Source organism: Stegodyphus dumicola, chromosome 1, assembly GCF_044657685.1.
Source record: "Stegodyphus dumicola isolate Sdum_Otavi_A_Nest chromosome 1, ASM4465768v1".
Taxonomy (NCBI): Eukaryota; Metazoa; Arthropoda; class Arachnida; order Araneae; family Eresidae; genus Stegodyphus; species Stegodyphus dumicola.
The window spans coordinates 10176784-10192911 of NC_140768.1; the positions used below are offsets into that span (position 1 = coordinate 10176784).

Below are 16128 nucleotides of genomic sequence, written 5' to 3' on the forward strand. Positions count from 1 at the left end.
TCTTTTTCACATTTGCTCAGAAATTAACATGAAGTGACTGGCAGTTTTTTGTGAATTTACAGATTATAATCATATATCTAACATGTTTCCTAAACTTTGGACATCATTGCCCATTTAAATGATTTGATAATTAGCTGCAAGTAAAAAAAAAAAAAAAAAAAAAAAATTAATAAATTTCAGTTTCAGTTAGATTTAGTTAGATTCTTGGCATAAATTACATAAAGAAAAGATATTTGTAACACTGGCTTTATTTATTAGGCCTGGATTTAAATTTAACATCATTAAAATTATCAACTTTAACTATTTAACTAAAAAGAGAGCAGAATGGAAGGCTTGGGCCACCCTGGACTTGTCTTGCCATCAGTCAGGCAGGACTTTACATATAAATATTCTCTCCTAGGTTTCTATTCTTCACCTAGATATTTTAAATAATTTCTAAAAGCTGCTGCTGCTGCAAATGGGTATGCTAGTGCTGAACTAAACTTAACAACATTTGAAAACTTTAACCTTTGAAGCACTTGATAGCATTCCCAAATAACAGTGGATAAAATACGATGAACACATAGTCATAATTGAAAATAAATACTAAACAAATAAGTTTCATAGTGGGCATTGCCTCATTAGATGATGGGCTGGAACTTACTGCAACTGCAGAATCTGATTTTGATGACTGAAAGGACCGATTCCTCTTAAAGTGGTTTACAATGCTATAGATGTTAAAAATAATGCTTAATATTTGTGATTAATTTTTTGTAATTACTCAAACCAATAAATTTGTCAGAATTGATTTTTTGTAAATATTCAAATTTTCATGATTAATTAAATTTCTTCGTTTCTAATTATATTTGCTAATAATTTTAACATTATCATCAATTTCAGATTATAATTTCTAACCGAGAAAAAAGGCTAACAGAGGCAAATCTGGAAACTGCTATGGATATTTTACCACAATAACATTACATCTCATAATTTAAAGAATAGACTCACCTGAAACATGTAACTAAAATGCCTTCTTCTCACAGCCAAATGATATCATACTTGTCAAAATGCTTAAGCAGAATATGGCTCCAGTACTGTGGTTAGAAATTCTTAATGGTGCCCAGCATAGCAGAAATACATTTCTCGTAATAATAGGAGAAATTTCTGGGGAGGAATCTATTTCTTTAATATGTTAAGTTGAATAACATAAATAAATCATCAAGTTTCTAAGTAATATCCTAAAAATGCTGGGAGAAAAATATACAAGCATATATCTATGACATTGTAAAATCAAAAGAATGAACTCACAATTTCTGTTGTTTTTCTGATGATTTTTTTCTTTGTCCTTTTAGTAAATATGCTCTAGGGAATGTTGCCCAGGTACTTTCAAAAGCACTGGAAGCACAGACAAGAAGGATAATTGTTGAATAATGGGACTATTTTGCAGATGGTTGGGGTACTGGTATTTTAAGCTATTTGTTAATATGGAAAAATCTTGAACATTTCTGCGCTATAATTTTTTCATTCAGTAATGATCACACATCTTTAAAAATGATGGAAATGTTTATTCACATTACGACATAGTAAATATTTCTAAAACAATAATTACAACAATGATGTTTCAGATGCTTCTTACAGAGTAGCACTGGATAGGAATGCATAAACTTAAATGAACATTTTCTTTTTACATTACATTAAATAATAAGCACAGGTCAATCAATACTGCTGCAATATTTTTTTTTCCTTCCAGATTTTCACTCACAAAAATGCAAGTTTAAAAGACACTGGTAAATGCAATGCTAAAATTTTTAGGCCATACTTTTAATTCTAATGAGAGAACTTAGGGAAAAACAACACTGATATATTCACTAGTTTGTTAGCGAAACATTCAGCCCCTTAAACACTTTAACAAGGAAAATGACAACAATTTATATGCATGAGATCACACTTCAAAAATATAAAGGTCTCTAAAAATTAAAAAGTTTTCAAATTAAAGAACTTACTAGAATGCTTTAGGGAAAATTCATTTTAATTTACTTTTTATAAATAAATCTAGTCATTTTTATCAATGTCATAAAATCTGTCTCAATTAAGCAAATAAACTGATCCTTAAGTAACGAAAAAATTCACATATATCAACTAATAAATATAAAACTTATTGTCATATGGATTCTGATAAATGTGTACAAAATTCTCAAGAGCCTGGAAGTTAGCTTTTTTTTTTCTTCTTTTTTATAAACCGGTAATTTTTATCTGATGGGCAACACTTAGCTAACATTAGAAGCTGATGATCTTTGCCTTTGATTTACACCACACATTTGAGCTTGCCTATCTTTTATGAGACTAGATTTTGTCAGTTTTTAATTTAACTTCAACTGACTACTGGGGGAAAAAATAAGATTAAGGCAATTTTATATGCTTGCATTAAATGCGCTACTTTTGAATAAATATACTGTGAATATAATTTAAACTCCAAATATTAATTATTCATATAATACAGAACTGAATAAGAAGTTCTTACATACAAAGATTTCCTGATCAGGGAGTTTTTTTCCCCCCCCATAGATCTGAAATAAAAATTTAAAAAAAAAAAAAAAAATTAGTATATAAAGTTTCTTGATTAAGAAATCTAATTCTGTAATACCAAGAATGTATATTAGTCAATTTTACAATCATGAATATAAAAATTTCATTTTAAAAGTTTTACTTCCTTCCAAGCTAAGAATCTTTTAAATATACTGATATTCATTTTTCTTGCTATTTGATTATTAAGTTTATACACTGATTAAAAACTGCAATGAAGCAAATGGTCTCTGCTTAGATTTTAAAAATCAATGTTTCAGCATACAATTAAAAAATCAATGAGTCAATATGGCCTGAACATTAATATGCTGATTACGATTAAGTTAATTTGCCAATAAATATTCATCAAAACATACATACAAATTCAATAATACTCTTTTTTTAAAGGTGAAAAAAGGGGGTCTATGATTAATTTTTCATAACTCATAAAATAAAATCTTGATTCCCAAGTTAAACTACACAGAGACTGCAATATAATATATATATATATATCATTATTTATATTTTTAATACTAGATGAGCTGTTTTGTTTCGAAGATGTTAATTCTTCAATTAAGCTATTTAAAGTTTCAAATTCTGATTTGATAATGAGCATACAAGCTTAATTTTCATGAAGAAAATATTTAGCAGTCTTGATAATTCTAGGAAAACACTGAACAAAATAACACAAATTTTAAGCTAAGTCAAATCACATTCAGTCATAAGCAAATCTGCCCCTTACCAACATCCGGAGTGTCTACATATAACGGTCTACATATTTCTGCTGCTTACTGAACACTGTATCCTAGAAAAATGCTTGAACAAATCTATAAGGATCATGCTGATGAAATTACAATCAATTACTTCTACCAAAATCAAGATTTATTTATTTTAGATCATTGTAAAAACTTGAAGTTTAGCTGTTTTTCAAACTATTTGCTAACTTCTTATCACAGTTTAATACGTTTTCCTCATAATCAGTCATCTTATTTAAGAAGTTCTCAATTCTTTGGGTTTTTAGAAGAATCTTAATTTTTTACAATATACTGAAACTGAATGGTTTTCTATGCTTTCTCATTTTCATAATTCTGAACCATATATTAATGCATTTTTCTGGTTTTGAGAGCAATTATACAACTATCACAACTCTTACCATTTGAAAATGCATTTATAACAATATACACAACATTAAATTATTTTATTCATATGCTGTTTGAATAAACAGTATGCAAGTGAACTTACAGCTCTAAAATGCTTATTGTGCAATAAAAGAGTTTTTATTTCAAACGGCACAATGAACACTCAGATCTCCTGATTTATTTCATGAAAAGACAGTAAAAAGATAAAAAAAGATAACCCAGTAACTATGCAAGACCTAAATCCAATATTTGCAATTCAAGAAATTTCACATGTGATGTATATCTTGTTAATTTGCTTGTTCACAATTATACAGCCAGAAAAAGCATGCTGGGGGATTACACATACACACACTTTTTTTTAAGCTTTCCATAATTGTCAAATTATCCCCCTTTACCTATTACCACCAGCCTATGGGGGGGGGACATTCAGGTGCAGCAAAAAAATACAGAAACATTTATCCCTGAGTGGCCAGTTCCTTGGAAACATCACAGTTGCCACTTTTAGTCAGGAATAAATTTTCTAAGCTATCTATTGTGCAAGAAAATCATACAGTTTTTACAAACTAAATAACAATTACTGATGTTAGAATTTTTTTAACGCTTTATGTTAACTGCGTTATCATTTTATAAATCACCCAACACATACAAAAAAAAAAAAAAAAAAAGAGGCATATGCTCCTACACTACGTTTCTACACATTAAATAAATAAAAAAGAGGTCCCAAAATACTTTTATTTCACAGCAATAATATAGATATCCAAATATTTTTTTTTGCTCAGTTAATTCAACACTTGAACATAATCAATCACTACCAATATTGATTACCATACCCCAATTTATTTTTATCCTGAAAACATAACAATTTTAACAGTGAAATTATGAAAATCCAACTAGAATATACATATATAAGTTTAAATTTCTTTTTTAAAATAATTCACAACATTTGGTTTTGAATTTTACTTTTTCCCTTGCCTATATGGATGACGAAACACGAATTGAGTAATTGAAAAGTTAGGTTTGGAGGCAACTTCCCCTTGATAAGTCTGTCTCCTGCCTGCTTAACAATTATTCACTTATGCAATTTAATATGGTCTTAAAAATTCTTTAAAAATTTTTTTGAGATTAAATCTTTGGAATATTATATATTTTTTCATGGTTTTAAATATGTGCAATTAATTTACATATGCTCTTTGAATTTAAATGATATTGTAAATAAGATCGCAGCAATAATTAATTTTATTTTTGCAATTCAAATTTCCTAATTAAATTTTAAATTTATATTAGCTTCATACAAATAGAGAATATTTGTTTAATTCAAATTTCATTCCTTGCAGCAATGGCGCAAGAGAATTATTTAAATTAAATTTAACTTTATATATATATGAGCATGTGCGTAAAATTTAAAAAATAGACATAAAATAATTTTTAAAGTATTTTAAATTGTTGCTAAAGCTACTCAAAGCATTTAACATTATGTACACGAGGTATTGTTCTTGTATAACCTCTAGCAAGTAAATTCCCTTTAAAATAAAAAATGAGGATGTGTTAATTTTCAAAATTTATTAGCGTAATGATTTGTTAAAAAGTGTTCAAAAGAGCTCTAAAAAGCAAATATTTCAAAAAGAAGAAAAATTAATTAAGTATCCAAATTGTTCCTGCTAAATTAAATACATTTTTGGCCATTTTAAGCCATATAAATTCAAAGACGTTTAACCATCTAAAGCACTTCTCTGAAACTGATTTTTGAACATTTCTATCTATATACCATTGATAAAACAATTAGCTTCCACTCAGGATTTAATTAACATATAAACATCCTTTACAATTTCAGGTTTTCCAGTCTTTATTATAATGAAGGGGAATCTATCTTTGCAAAAATAAACAGAAAAGAATTAAGACTCAAAATATATATAGAATAATGAAAGAATAAAGCAAGAAAATAAAACTATCAAATAAAGAAGCAAGAAAACAAGACAACCAATGTAATACAATGAATTGTTATGAATAAATTTCAACCAAGATTATTACTAACCTCATAAGTTTTACTATTATACAGTACTCTCTTTTGTTTCACCATTGCATAACTCTTACAAATTAATGGCATGTCACAGTGCTAACCACAAATTTCAAAATAGTAACATGACTATTTGTTTCTAACTGTGTTTGGACTGCTGCAGGATAGAATTGGGGTAATTGCCAATAACTGCACACAAACGGCAAAAAGAGGAAAAGAGGAGATACATGGCAGTATCTTGAAATAAAGTGTCATATGGCTGAAAATGTGGCAGTTGCCAATAATGGTGCAAAGATGGTAGAGATAGGAAGAAGAGGAAACACATAACACTATTTTGACATCCAGTGTCATGTGTTTCCCCATGTCCTAAAGATGTATCAGTTTCAGTAATAATCTAGGGATGGTGGAGATGCAAGAGAGGGAGACATGCTACAATGCCTTGATATCCAATGTCGTGTCTCCTCACTGGATGATGTTATCAGCTTTGCATCATTATTGGCAATTCTTACATTTCCATCCCAGCTGTGGTCTAAAAACAATGAAAAATTTAGCAGTCATGCCATCACCTTGATTATTCAAGAAGCCAAAACAAACAAATAATATGGAAAAATAATGTCGTAGCATAAAAAAGAGCACTCTAAAATAATAAAATCTAACATCATTACTAAGAAACCATATTCAAATAAAACAGGGACTTATTTAGATGTTAAAAAGTCTGTTGATTTAAGCATGTAAAAAAGTGATATCTTATTAAATGCCAGAGAAAGCCTCTAAAATTTCTACTCTTACATTCCAGAAACAAATGCATTACCTGGTACAAATTCAGCAAAGAAAGGGGAAAGAAATTTGAATGTCTTTTACATTTATGAATGAAAGTGTTCAATGATTTAAAATTTTTAGCTTCTTAAACAACAAAAAATCATATTAAATAAGTTATTATTCAACATGAAAGGTACCTTTTCATATACAGTAAAACTAGGCCTAACCAAAAGGGTAACATATACAGATTTTGCAATGAAAGGGATTATTATCACTGTTTGTTTGCATGCAAAAACAGTGGGTGTCAAATCTTTTGTCTAACAACTTGAAATACGTAGTTTCACAGATAAATTACCTTAATTACATTTTTATTATGTTGAATGATTTTTCTCAAAGTGAATAAACTAGCAAAAATGGAAACATCAAATATTTTAATACATTATAAGAAAATCCTATAGCACATACAAAGAGAATTTTTGCTATCCAAGACATTGGAAGAAAAGTTGCCAAGACCCATTTATCTCTTTGTAAAAAAATTTAGCACATTTTATTATTACATATATGCGATTTAAATAAAAAATAATTTAAAAATGGTAGCTTATTTTATATGAATTTCATTAAAAAATAAGGTAAAAACTTATGTATGCAAATCTAAATCTTTTTTGTTTTGTTATGAAAAACACGATTGGACCCTGACCACAGGTTATATAGGGGGGAGAGGCTATTTTAAACTGTTTTCCCCAAAATAATTTAAGATAAATTGATGTCCACTGAAACTAGGGGGGAAAGCCATAAAATGACATACTAAGCAATTTTTCATGCCTGAATTTAAAAATAATCCTCAGGAATGAAGTAAAGTTAAATTTCAGTAAGCAGCTAAGAAGGCATTCACACATGAGCAGGAGTGCTTCCCTCCCAATAGGGATTTCTGTTGCATGGTTGGATGCAACTTCAATACTGTCATCAAGAAGTATTATGCAGTGGTTTAAGCTTGTCATTTGCATGTGCTGTCTTTGAGCGTGATGCCTCAGTCTATGGCGAAGCATTATTAAGTAAGAAATCTCAAGTCCAAAATTTTAACCAAAATCTACAGACAAAATGAAAAATAACAACAGTCATGCAAAAATAGGTGGGACATTTTGCCAAATCTCTGTTATAGTCCAAATTTAGCCCCAAATGTCATTTGAGAATGGTTATGCATCTAATCAAACAACTTCTCTGAAGAGGGAATTAAAAAGCTTTCAGAATACTGGGAAAGATACATTGCAGCAAAGGAGATTATTTCAAATTATTATTATTGCATGCCTTTGCAGATACATAATAACCACTTTATTTTTTAACTATCCCATTCATCCATAATATATCTGAAAGAATAAAATTTTTCATGAGTATGTTCATGAATAAAGCAAAATTGTGCAAACTAATTCAAAGACATCATAAAAAAAGGGGGGGACTGTTTCTGTTTAGTTCTTTCTCCCTACCCTTTTCAAATCGTGAAGAAAAAACTTAACAAGTGCCATACATAAATATGACAATGGCGATACAAAGATTTTTTGGAGGGTCAATACTTTAAAAAATTAGCTTCCAGGCTCTGCTACTACAGATAATCACTTCATATCTTTAAAAAAATTAAGTGATGCAAATAATGTACATAAAGTAATGTCACACAAAGAAAAACTACATGATAACAAAATAAATACAAGAAGGTTCTGGACATCGAATATGGTCCAAATCAACCGATGCCACATCTTGTGGGGGAACAAACTCATCTGTGACAGAAAGGTTGAAACACCATAGGCTCAAAGCTCTGTAACCACTTCATGCCACAAAATGTACTTTAGAATATATTCCTCAGAACTTAAGTGGTACAAAAAGCTTTTATATAACTTACTATTAAAATAGATCTATGCCAAATATAAACGGTGAAAATCATTAGCACCAAAGTTCGCATTGCATTTCGGGCATTTGCGCTGCCTCGTCTCGTACCGAGTTTTTAAACAGTCAAAACAGAACACATGGAAACATTTCGTGAGAACGGCATCTTTTCTTTTCACTTTACATGATGGGCAGGTCAACTGCTCCTGTAAGAAAAATTTACACACATCTAAATGTTACCAATAACAACAAATAATTATAATAATAAAAACACATATATATTGAGCTAAATTAAAGAAAAGGATTTTCATATATCAGGCACTTATTTTTTATTACAAATACGTATTAGAAAGATTACGAAACACAAACACAAAAAAAGCGGGGTAACAGAAATATAATCATTTTTGCTAGATATCACAGTTCTTGCTCATCAACAGGGCACAAAATTATTTTGAGATGCTTATGAGCAAACAATGTGATAAATAACCAAATTCAGGACTGTTGTTAAGCTCTGAAAATAAGAAGCTATGCTGGTTCAGCAACCAATTTCTAGAGCTATTAAACTATATTTATAACTGTCTTCCGAGCACGATTTTTCAATTACTTTAACTCTGCTGTACAGTTTCTATTCAAGATACACCTTTTACTGAAATTTAAATAATAATAGCTTTAAAAGGTGTTAATAAAATATTGTTCAAGTACTTCTCAAAGTAGCAGATATGGTAAAACCAGATATGCAGTAAACTTTGAAACAAATACAGAGAATGAATGCAATAAAAATTTCTAGACTTTTCATCATAATCAACCAACTGTACAGAATTTTTACTACTGGGAATTATAAAAAATATACTCATCAAACATTTATATTACCTTATATTCCCTAACTTCTTCCATTAAGACTTCGTCAGCTGTGGAAGCGAGTTCAAATTTCTTTCCCCTTTCCACTTTTCTTCTTAAACTAATGATTTCTTCCTGAAAATATGCACACACAGTTATCATTCAGTACTGTAGAATCATCAATACATTCACTCTTCAGCATAATAAATCTTGCACAAGAAAATACACGCTTCAGGTTTTTAAATTATTAATAATAATAAAAAATTCTGAAAACTAAATACTGTCAGTTTTTATGTGTCTGTGTAACTAAGTACTAAATACAATGGTTAATATTTTAATACCTGGAAGAAATAAATACAAGCCAAGTTAAAATTTAAAATTTAGGCAAAAAGGCATCAAAATCTGCACTAATTTAAGGCTGTGTTTTTTTGTTTGTTTAATGTTAAACATATACATTAACTGATAATTATACCTCTACAGATGAAAACAGTTTTGCAATAAATGCCTGCTCTATCGTAGCCATCATATATAACATCAGCAGAATGTTCAGTCTTGTTCTCTTTGCCTTGACTGCTCTATATTTCATTAGCTTTTCCAAGTTTTTTATAAATATTTTTCCTTTCCAATTTCTAAATTATGGTTCTTTGGAACTTGTCAATGATGGGATGGATATTTATACATTTTCCCCAGAATTATGGAATAATGCTAAAGGATTATATATATTTTTTTCATTTAAAAATGAATACACAGTTTTATTTCTTATACTGCAGGATGAATGACACATCAATTTAATAACTGAAAATATTTGTAATGTATGTAAATCATATTTCACTAATAATATAAATAAATTATATTTCAATGAGAATATTTTCATTATACAATATTTAAATATTAATGCAAATAATTACAATACATATTTACGAATACACATAAACATGTATTATAGACATTTGTAATGAGGTATCAGAGTATGGCTAATGAAAGATGCAAAGAAAATGCAAAGAAACAATTTTGGATTTCTCTTCTGACATTTTAGAGGTTTTAGATTCAGTAATTATTTATAATTACACAAATCTTACAAGTTACTGAAAATAAAAAAATTTTTAGCAGTATTATACCATCATAAACAATGCAAAATGAAATTATAGCTGAATTATTTACATATATGTAAGATATAAGATGATGGCTGCACTAAAGAACGATTGGCAACCTCATAATTAACTATTCTAAATTTGTTCTCCCCCTTAAATTCATATATTCTTCCAAATTTGATAACTTTCCATGTTACATAACAACCTACAATTAACCAATCGCAGCTCGGTTGCACTTCTGCATCTACTCAGTATAAATACTGCTTTGCAAGACAACTATACCATTCCTTTTCCTAACTTCTGCTCTGCCAATACCACACTGCTATTAGAATAGCAGTGTGGTATGCTGATGTCATACCTTTAAAAACCAGTGTACATAAAAACTATTATATTTAAATATGATTGGATAAATGTCTTGTCTACCAGAAAGTTATTTGACGTGAATTATCATAGAATAAACTTCTGTTTAGAAATGGCCATATCTGGAAGTTACTGGTTTTTGCATCTATCTACAGATGCAATGTTATACAACTAAAATACTACATATATATACATACTAAACCAACTAGCATTTAAAAAAAAGTGAATTTCATTGTTATTATTATATTCTATTTCATGGCACTTGCAGACATGCAGTAATGATGTCGAAAAATTAAACAGCACTGCTTGGATGTAAAATTATTTCTTTATTTCTGAATCTATCCATATATGAAGACCTTTTAACTAATCATAATACTTTAAAGAAAATATTAAATGCAATGTCATAGACAAAGTTTATGTTGAAGTTTGTATAATATCATCCTATTACACAGAAACTTATAATGAATACATAAAACAACCATTTATTAATTCAGCAGAATAACCTTTTGCTGAAGTAGTGGTTTTCACCTCACACATAAATCTTCTATACTTCAATAAATACAATGATTTCATAAATGATGGCATCAACATAAAGTGGCACTGATGCAGATAGAAAATAGCAACTGTCAAAGCTGACTATATATTTTATTTCTTTGTAATTCAAGTTAAGTACTACAAAGGGCAATAAGCATAACACATTAAATTACATAATATGTAAGATAAAATAATGATTTTAATTTGCAACAGTCTCTTAACTCTCCATTTTAATTGGGTTCTTCTCCCTTCCATAATAGTAACCATTTACTACAGTAAAATCAATGTTTTGTCAAGAAATAAAATAAGTGTTTTACTGGCCATGCTTGAAAATATCCCATTTTTCTGTTTAAAAATATTACACACATATTTATAGTGATGGATAATTTTTTAGGTTTAAAAATAAAACAAAATTTACTCGCATATTTCTCCTTTTCATGTATTTCATCCTTAGCATTTTCAGCATAACATTCAAAAACTTCTGATTTATGGAAACAATATACAGTGCATAGACAAATAGAAAGGTACATTTTATAAGCAAAAAAGAAAATTACTAAAATTAAAAACTTCACTTCTCTGAAATATCTAATCCACAATATTAGTATGCTGGATCGTTTCAGCAATCACTGCATAATTTACTCCTTATGATTTTTCAAGAGGCAAAATTGGTAAAAAAAAAGATAGGGAGGACATATAACTTTTAGTTAGGCCTTCCTCAACACATGAACATTACTTTATGGAGAAAGGCTAAAAAAGTGATGCCTCAGATTAGAGGTTCGAGGTTCTAAACCCGCGGGGAATTTCATAGTGTCAAGGGGAATGTGATCAGCCAAAAGGCTAAGCGGCATAGGGTAGGGCAAGGACATCTGTCCCCAGGCATAGCATCCAAGGGGTGCCAAACTGATGCTAGAAATTATAGAATGAAATGCTTTCCATTCTTGGAACACAGGAAGGGGCTCAAAATCTTTAGTTGACCCTGGATGCTGAAAACCTTAGCTAGGACTCTGAAAAGGCTATTAAGTATTCAGTTTTAGTTTATGAATATGAAAAACTGTTTTTACTCCAGTTTCAGTACTTATCACCCTTTTCTATATTTTTTCTTGTTTAATACAAAAAACACATTAGATAGTAATCTAGACTTAAATAAATGTATATGTACTTTTTGAAAGTTTTGGAAAGGAGAGGTAGGGATGATAAAATGGTGAAGCATCAAAATAAAAATTTGACATACATTTAGACAACAGTGTTAAATATTTTTAATGAAGCAACTTTTCAGATGAAGAAAACTATAAGAATATTTCACAGAAGAGAAAACTAAGTACGACTGGATAAAAAAATCCATTCCAAGTAATACGATAAATCAGAAACCTTGTAAATGAAGGAAAGGGAACAACTTGTCAATACATCAACAGATTCCATGCTAAAATCGAAATTTAAGCAATAGGAGCTCCTACATTTTTGGTTGCAAATTCATGGAGAACATTTAGAAATTTTTCACACAGCTATAAAATTTTAATGCCATTTGGAATAGTGTATTTAAGTGAAAATTCTTTCTTAACACATGTGGCAACAAAAAACAAGTATAGAAACAAATTAAATGCAGAATATGAAATGCAATTGCAAATAACATCAACAGAGACAGACTTTGACAGTTTACGTTAAAAAGTGCAAATGTACACAGTCATTAAACATAATGCAAGGGTAGGTGACACACGGATAACGAATTAATGCTATTAATGAGTAAATCACATTAATTTTTTGTTACAATTTTTTAACATGAAAATATTTTCTTTAATTGTCTTTACATAAAATACCTATACCATACTGAATCTACTTTAAATTATATGTTTAAGATATATTTTTTTAAGGGTAAGGATAGTGTTCTTCTCCCCCCCCAAAATAGTTCTAAGAGTTCTGTAAATCGACAAAGTTTGAAGACCACTGCTCTATAGCTTCTTAAAGAACGCAGTATTCATTACTAAAACATTGTTCAGAATAAAACAAAACAAAAAGCAATAAAGCAAAATTTATGAATACAAACCTGGAGGCGTTTCGTTTTAAAAGCTTCTTGCTGAACAGCACTCGTCTTTTCAGCTACAGTCGTCTGAACTTCTTTGAGATGTGATAGATATTTTTCTAGATGCAATCTCAAGTCAGCAGAAGACTGTGCACTTTCTATTGACTTACGTTTTTGCATTTCAGATGACTGCTGTCTTAAACTATAAAAATAATAAAATTTTCTTGCAAAATTGATTCATTATATTGAAAATGCAAAAAATTTCTTTAGTATCATTGCCAGTTTGAAAAAAGGAATAAATCTAAAAGTTCATTTTTCAGGAAAAGAAGAAAAATATTTTAACTTCCTGCTCCTTCCTCCCCTCAATCTCCTTTAAAGAATAAATGTTTTACCAAATGGAATGTTTGCTCTTCAATAACTCCATAAAAATTTACATACAGGGTTTCTTCCTGAAAATAACCAAACTGACAGTTGCATATTTAGTTTATCGAAAATGTATAACTCTTTGTGCAGTCACTCACAAGCACTCCCAGCAATGCTTTCTAGACGGTATGGTATGCTTTCCAGAAGTACTGTTTCAGGATAACACATAGGTTTCTCATCACAACTTTTTATGATAGCTTTAACAATCATGACCTGTTCTTGTGTTTCTTTTCAGTTGGGGAACAAAAGAAGTTGCAGGGAAACTGATTGGGGTTGTATGGCCGATACAACATTTACATTTTGTTCTTGAGTCTGATGCTTGATCGAACGCTACAATGCCTGCATGATATGCTACAGTCAAGATGGTTACATACAGGACAAACCCTAAATATACAATTCCACCTCCATAATGTTGAATTTGTTTTGATAATTCTATGTTTTATTTTGAGAAATCTTGTAACTGAAAGTACACGTATGAAACACAAAAAACACAGTGGGAGTTTACACATATTTAGAATAATTTTGGGGGCATATTTAAAATGAATTAGAAGATGTAAAAAGGGGTCATATGATCTTTAATTTTTCTTTCAAAAATGAGATTAATGGTTGGAATGCATCACTATACACCAAGCTTCACAAGTTGAGTAAAAATCAGGCTCTCAGCGCAATGCTTAGGGTGTGAAATTGGAGGTCGTAATTTGCAGATGCTATTAAAAAGGGACATGTGCACACTCACAAGATACGAGGGCAATCTCAAAAAAAAAAAAAAAAAAAAAAAAAAAAGTCTCCTATTTTTTGGGGACGTAGAGAAAGTTTTAATACGGTTGTTGGCAACACTGTTGTGAGTGGTGCCTTCTCCGCTACCACATAAGCACGCAGGCACTTCACTAGGATGCTCAGTCTTGGCTTGGCAGCCATTTGAAATGGAGTTCCCGATAAACGTTACCGCCAAGTTCTAAGCCGTGCATGGATGTCAAAAACATTCACAAGTGGTGTAGAGAGTTTACAGGCGGTCATACTCAAATTCATGATGAAGAAAGGAGCGGGAGGCCCTCAATTGCCGGCGAGACAATCACGAAAGTTGAGGAACTCATGCGTAAAGATCGAAGGATCACTCTGGATGCTCTCTGCATTTTGGTTCCTGAGGTTTCCAGAAGCACCATCCACAGGATTTTAACGGAAAAGTTGCAATATCGGAAGGCGTGTGCAAGATGGGTGCCGCATATGCTGACAGAAGACCACAAACGGCAACGGGTTGACATTTGTCTGGACGACAGTTCTGCTCCAATGATGAGATGAAAGATGAGTTTCAACGCTTCCTGAAGGGCATGGCGGCAAGCTGGTATGACATGGGCATTGTAAAACTGCCACAGCGTCTACAAAAATACATCGACCGAAATGGCGATTATGTTGAAAAATAAAGCGTTCATCAATCTTTAAAGTGATGTAGCAATTATAGAAAATTTCTTTCTTTCTTTCTTTGTATATCTAAAAACATAGGAGACCTTTTTTTTGGGATTGCCCTCGTATATTTTTACATTGTATTTGGTAGCTCATCAGAGCTATGTGCCTTAATGGACATGTTCATTAGTCTGCAATCTGTGTTCTCATTGGCTGGTTATTTACGTCACAAGTACCCATTTCTAGCTAGCTAAAGGAGCTGTTTCCATTAACTTATAATGGATTCTTTTAAACCAAATGAAAGCTATGAGGGCAAAAATGGCAAAATAATCAATACTTTTTTCAAGAGGAATGTAATAATTAGTGCAAAGAGGACCGAAGCTACATAATCCATGCTGATAAGAATTTTTATGTACAGGAATAATTGTAATGTGGGTAATAATAAAATAGTTTGCTTCCTCCACGATTTTCATAAAATTAACATCTCACTGGAACTGTCACATTTGAAATATGTAAATTTCACATTTGGCAGTTCTAGAAGTATATATGTGTTTTTTTGAATAGAAAAATCTTTAATTTACGCATTTTCAATTAGGACCATTTATGGATTGTTTTTTCCTTTCACGGATTCCATATAACTGGCATAAGTAGTGATGGGCAACTTCGGTACTTTCTTGTACCCGGTACGAGAGTAAAGGGTACAGACAAGTACCCGGTACAAAATACCCGTTACTTTGAAAAGTACCGAAAACCGATTTCAAGTACGGAGTACCGAAGTAACGAAATATAGGAGTAACGGTTTGCTGTACCGGAGTACCCTAGTAACGGTTTGGAGTACCAAAGTGCCCTAGTAATGATTTGAAGTACCGAAATACGCAGCTAACTATTTTTTGCACTGAACTCTGCCATGTCACCACGTGTTTGATTTGATCTGTACGGAGTAAGATTTTGAATATCAGAAAACATGTCAACTACGGAAGTGTCTGAGGAGCAGACCATTCATGGACACAAGGAGCGCATATCACCATTTCACAAATACAACCAGATACTACTGTCCTCGTACCAAAACCGAAGTGAGCTGAACCCTCATCGATCCTCCAGTAACAAATACCGAAATACCGAGAAGAGACGCATGTT

The 16128-nt window shown here is 30.7% G+C and overlaps 1 protein-coding gene across 3 annotated transcripts in view; it reads right to left on the bottom strand.

Moving 5' to 3' along the window:
- Positions 1 to 1523: 1523 nt before the first annotated feature.
- Positions 1524 to 16128, bottom strand: part of Bre1 (E3 ubiquitin-protein ligase Bre1) — an 87871-nt gene continuing 73266 nt past the window's right edge. For all 3 annotated transcript variants that reach the window (XM_035350443.2, XM_035350442.2, XM_035350444.2), the window contains 3 exons: positions 13192 to 13369; positions 9199 to 9300; positions 1524 to 8534 (listed from right to left, as the gene is read on the bottom strand). In XM_035350443.2, the coding sequence (XP_035206334.1) occupies positions 8358 to 8534; positions 9199 to 9300; positions 13192 to 13369 (457 nt within the window). In that variant the 3' untranslated portion in view covers positions 1524 to 8357. The remainder of the gene's footprint in view (positions 8535 to 9198; positions 9301 to 13191; positions 13370 to 16128) is intronic.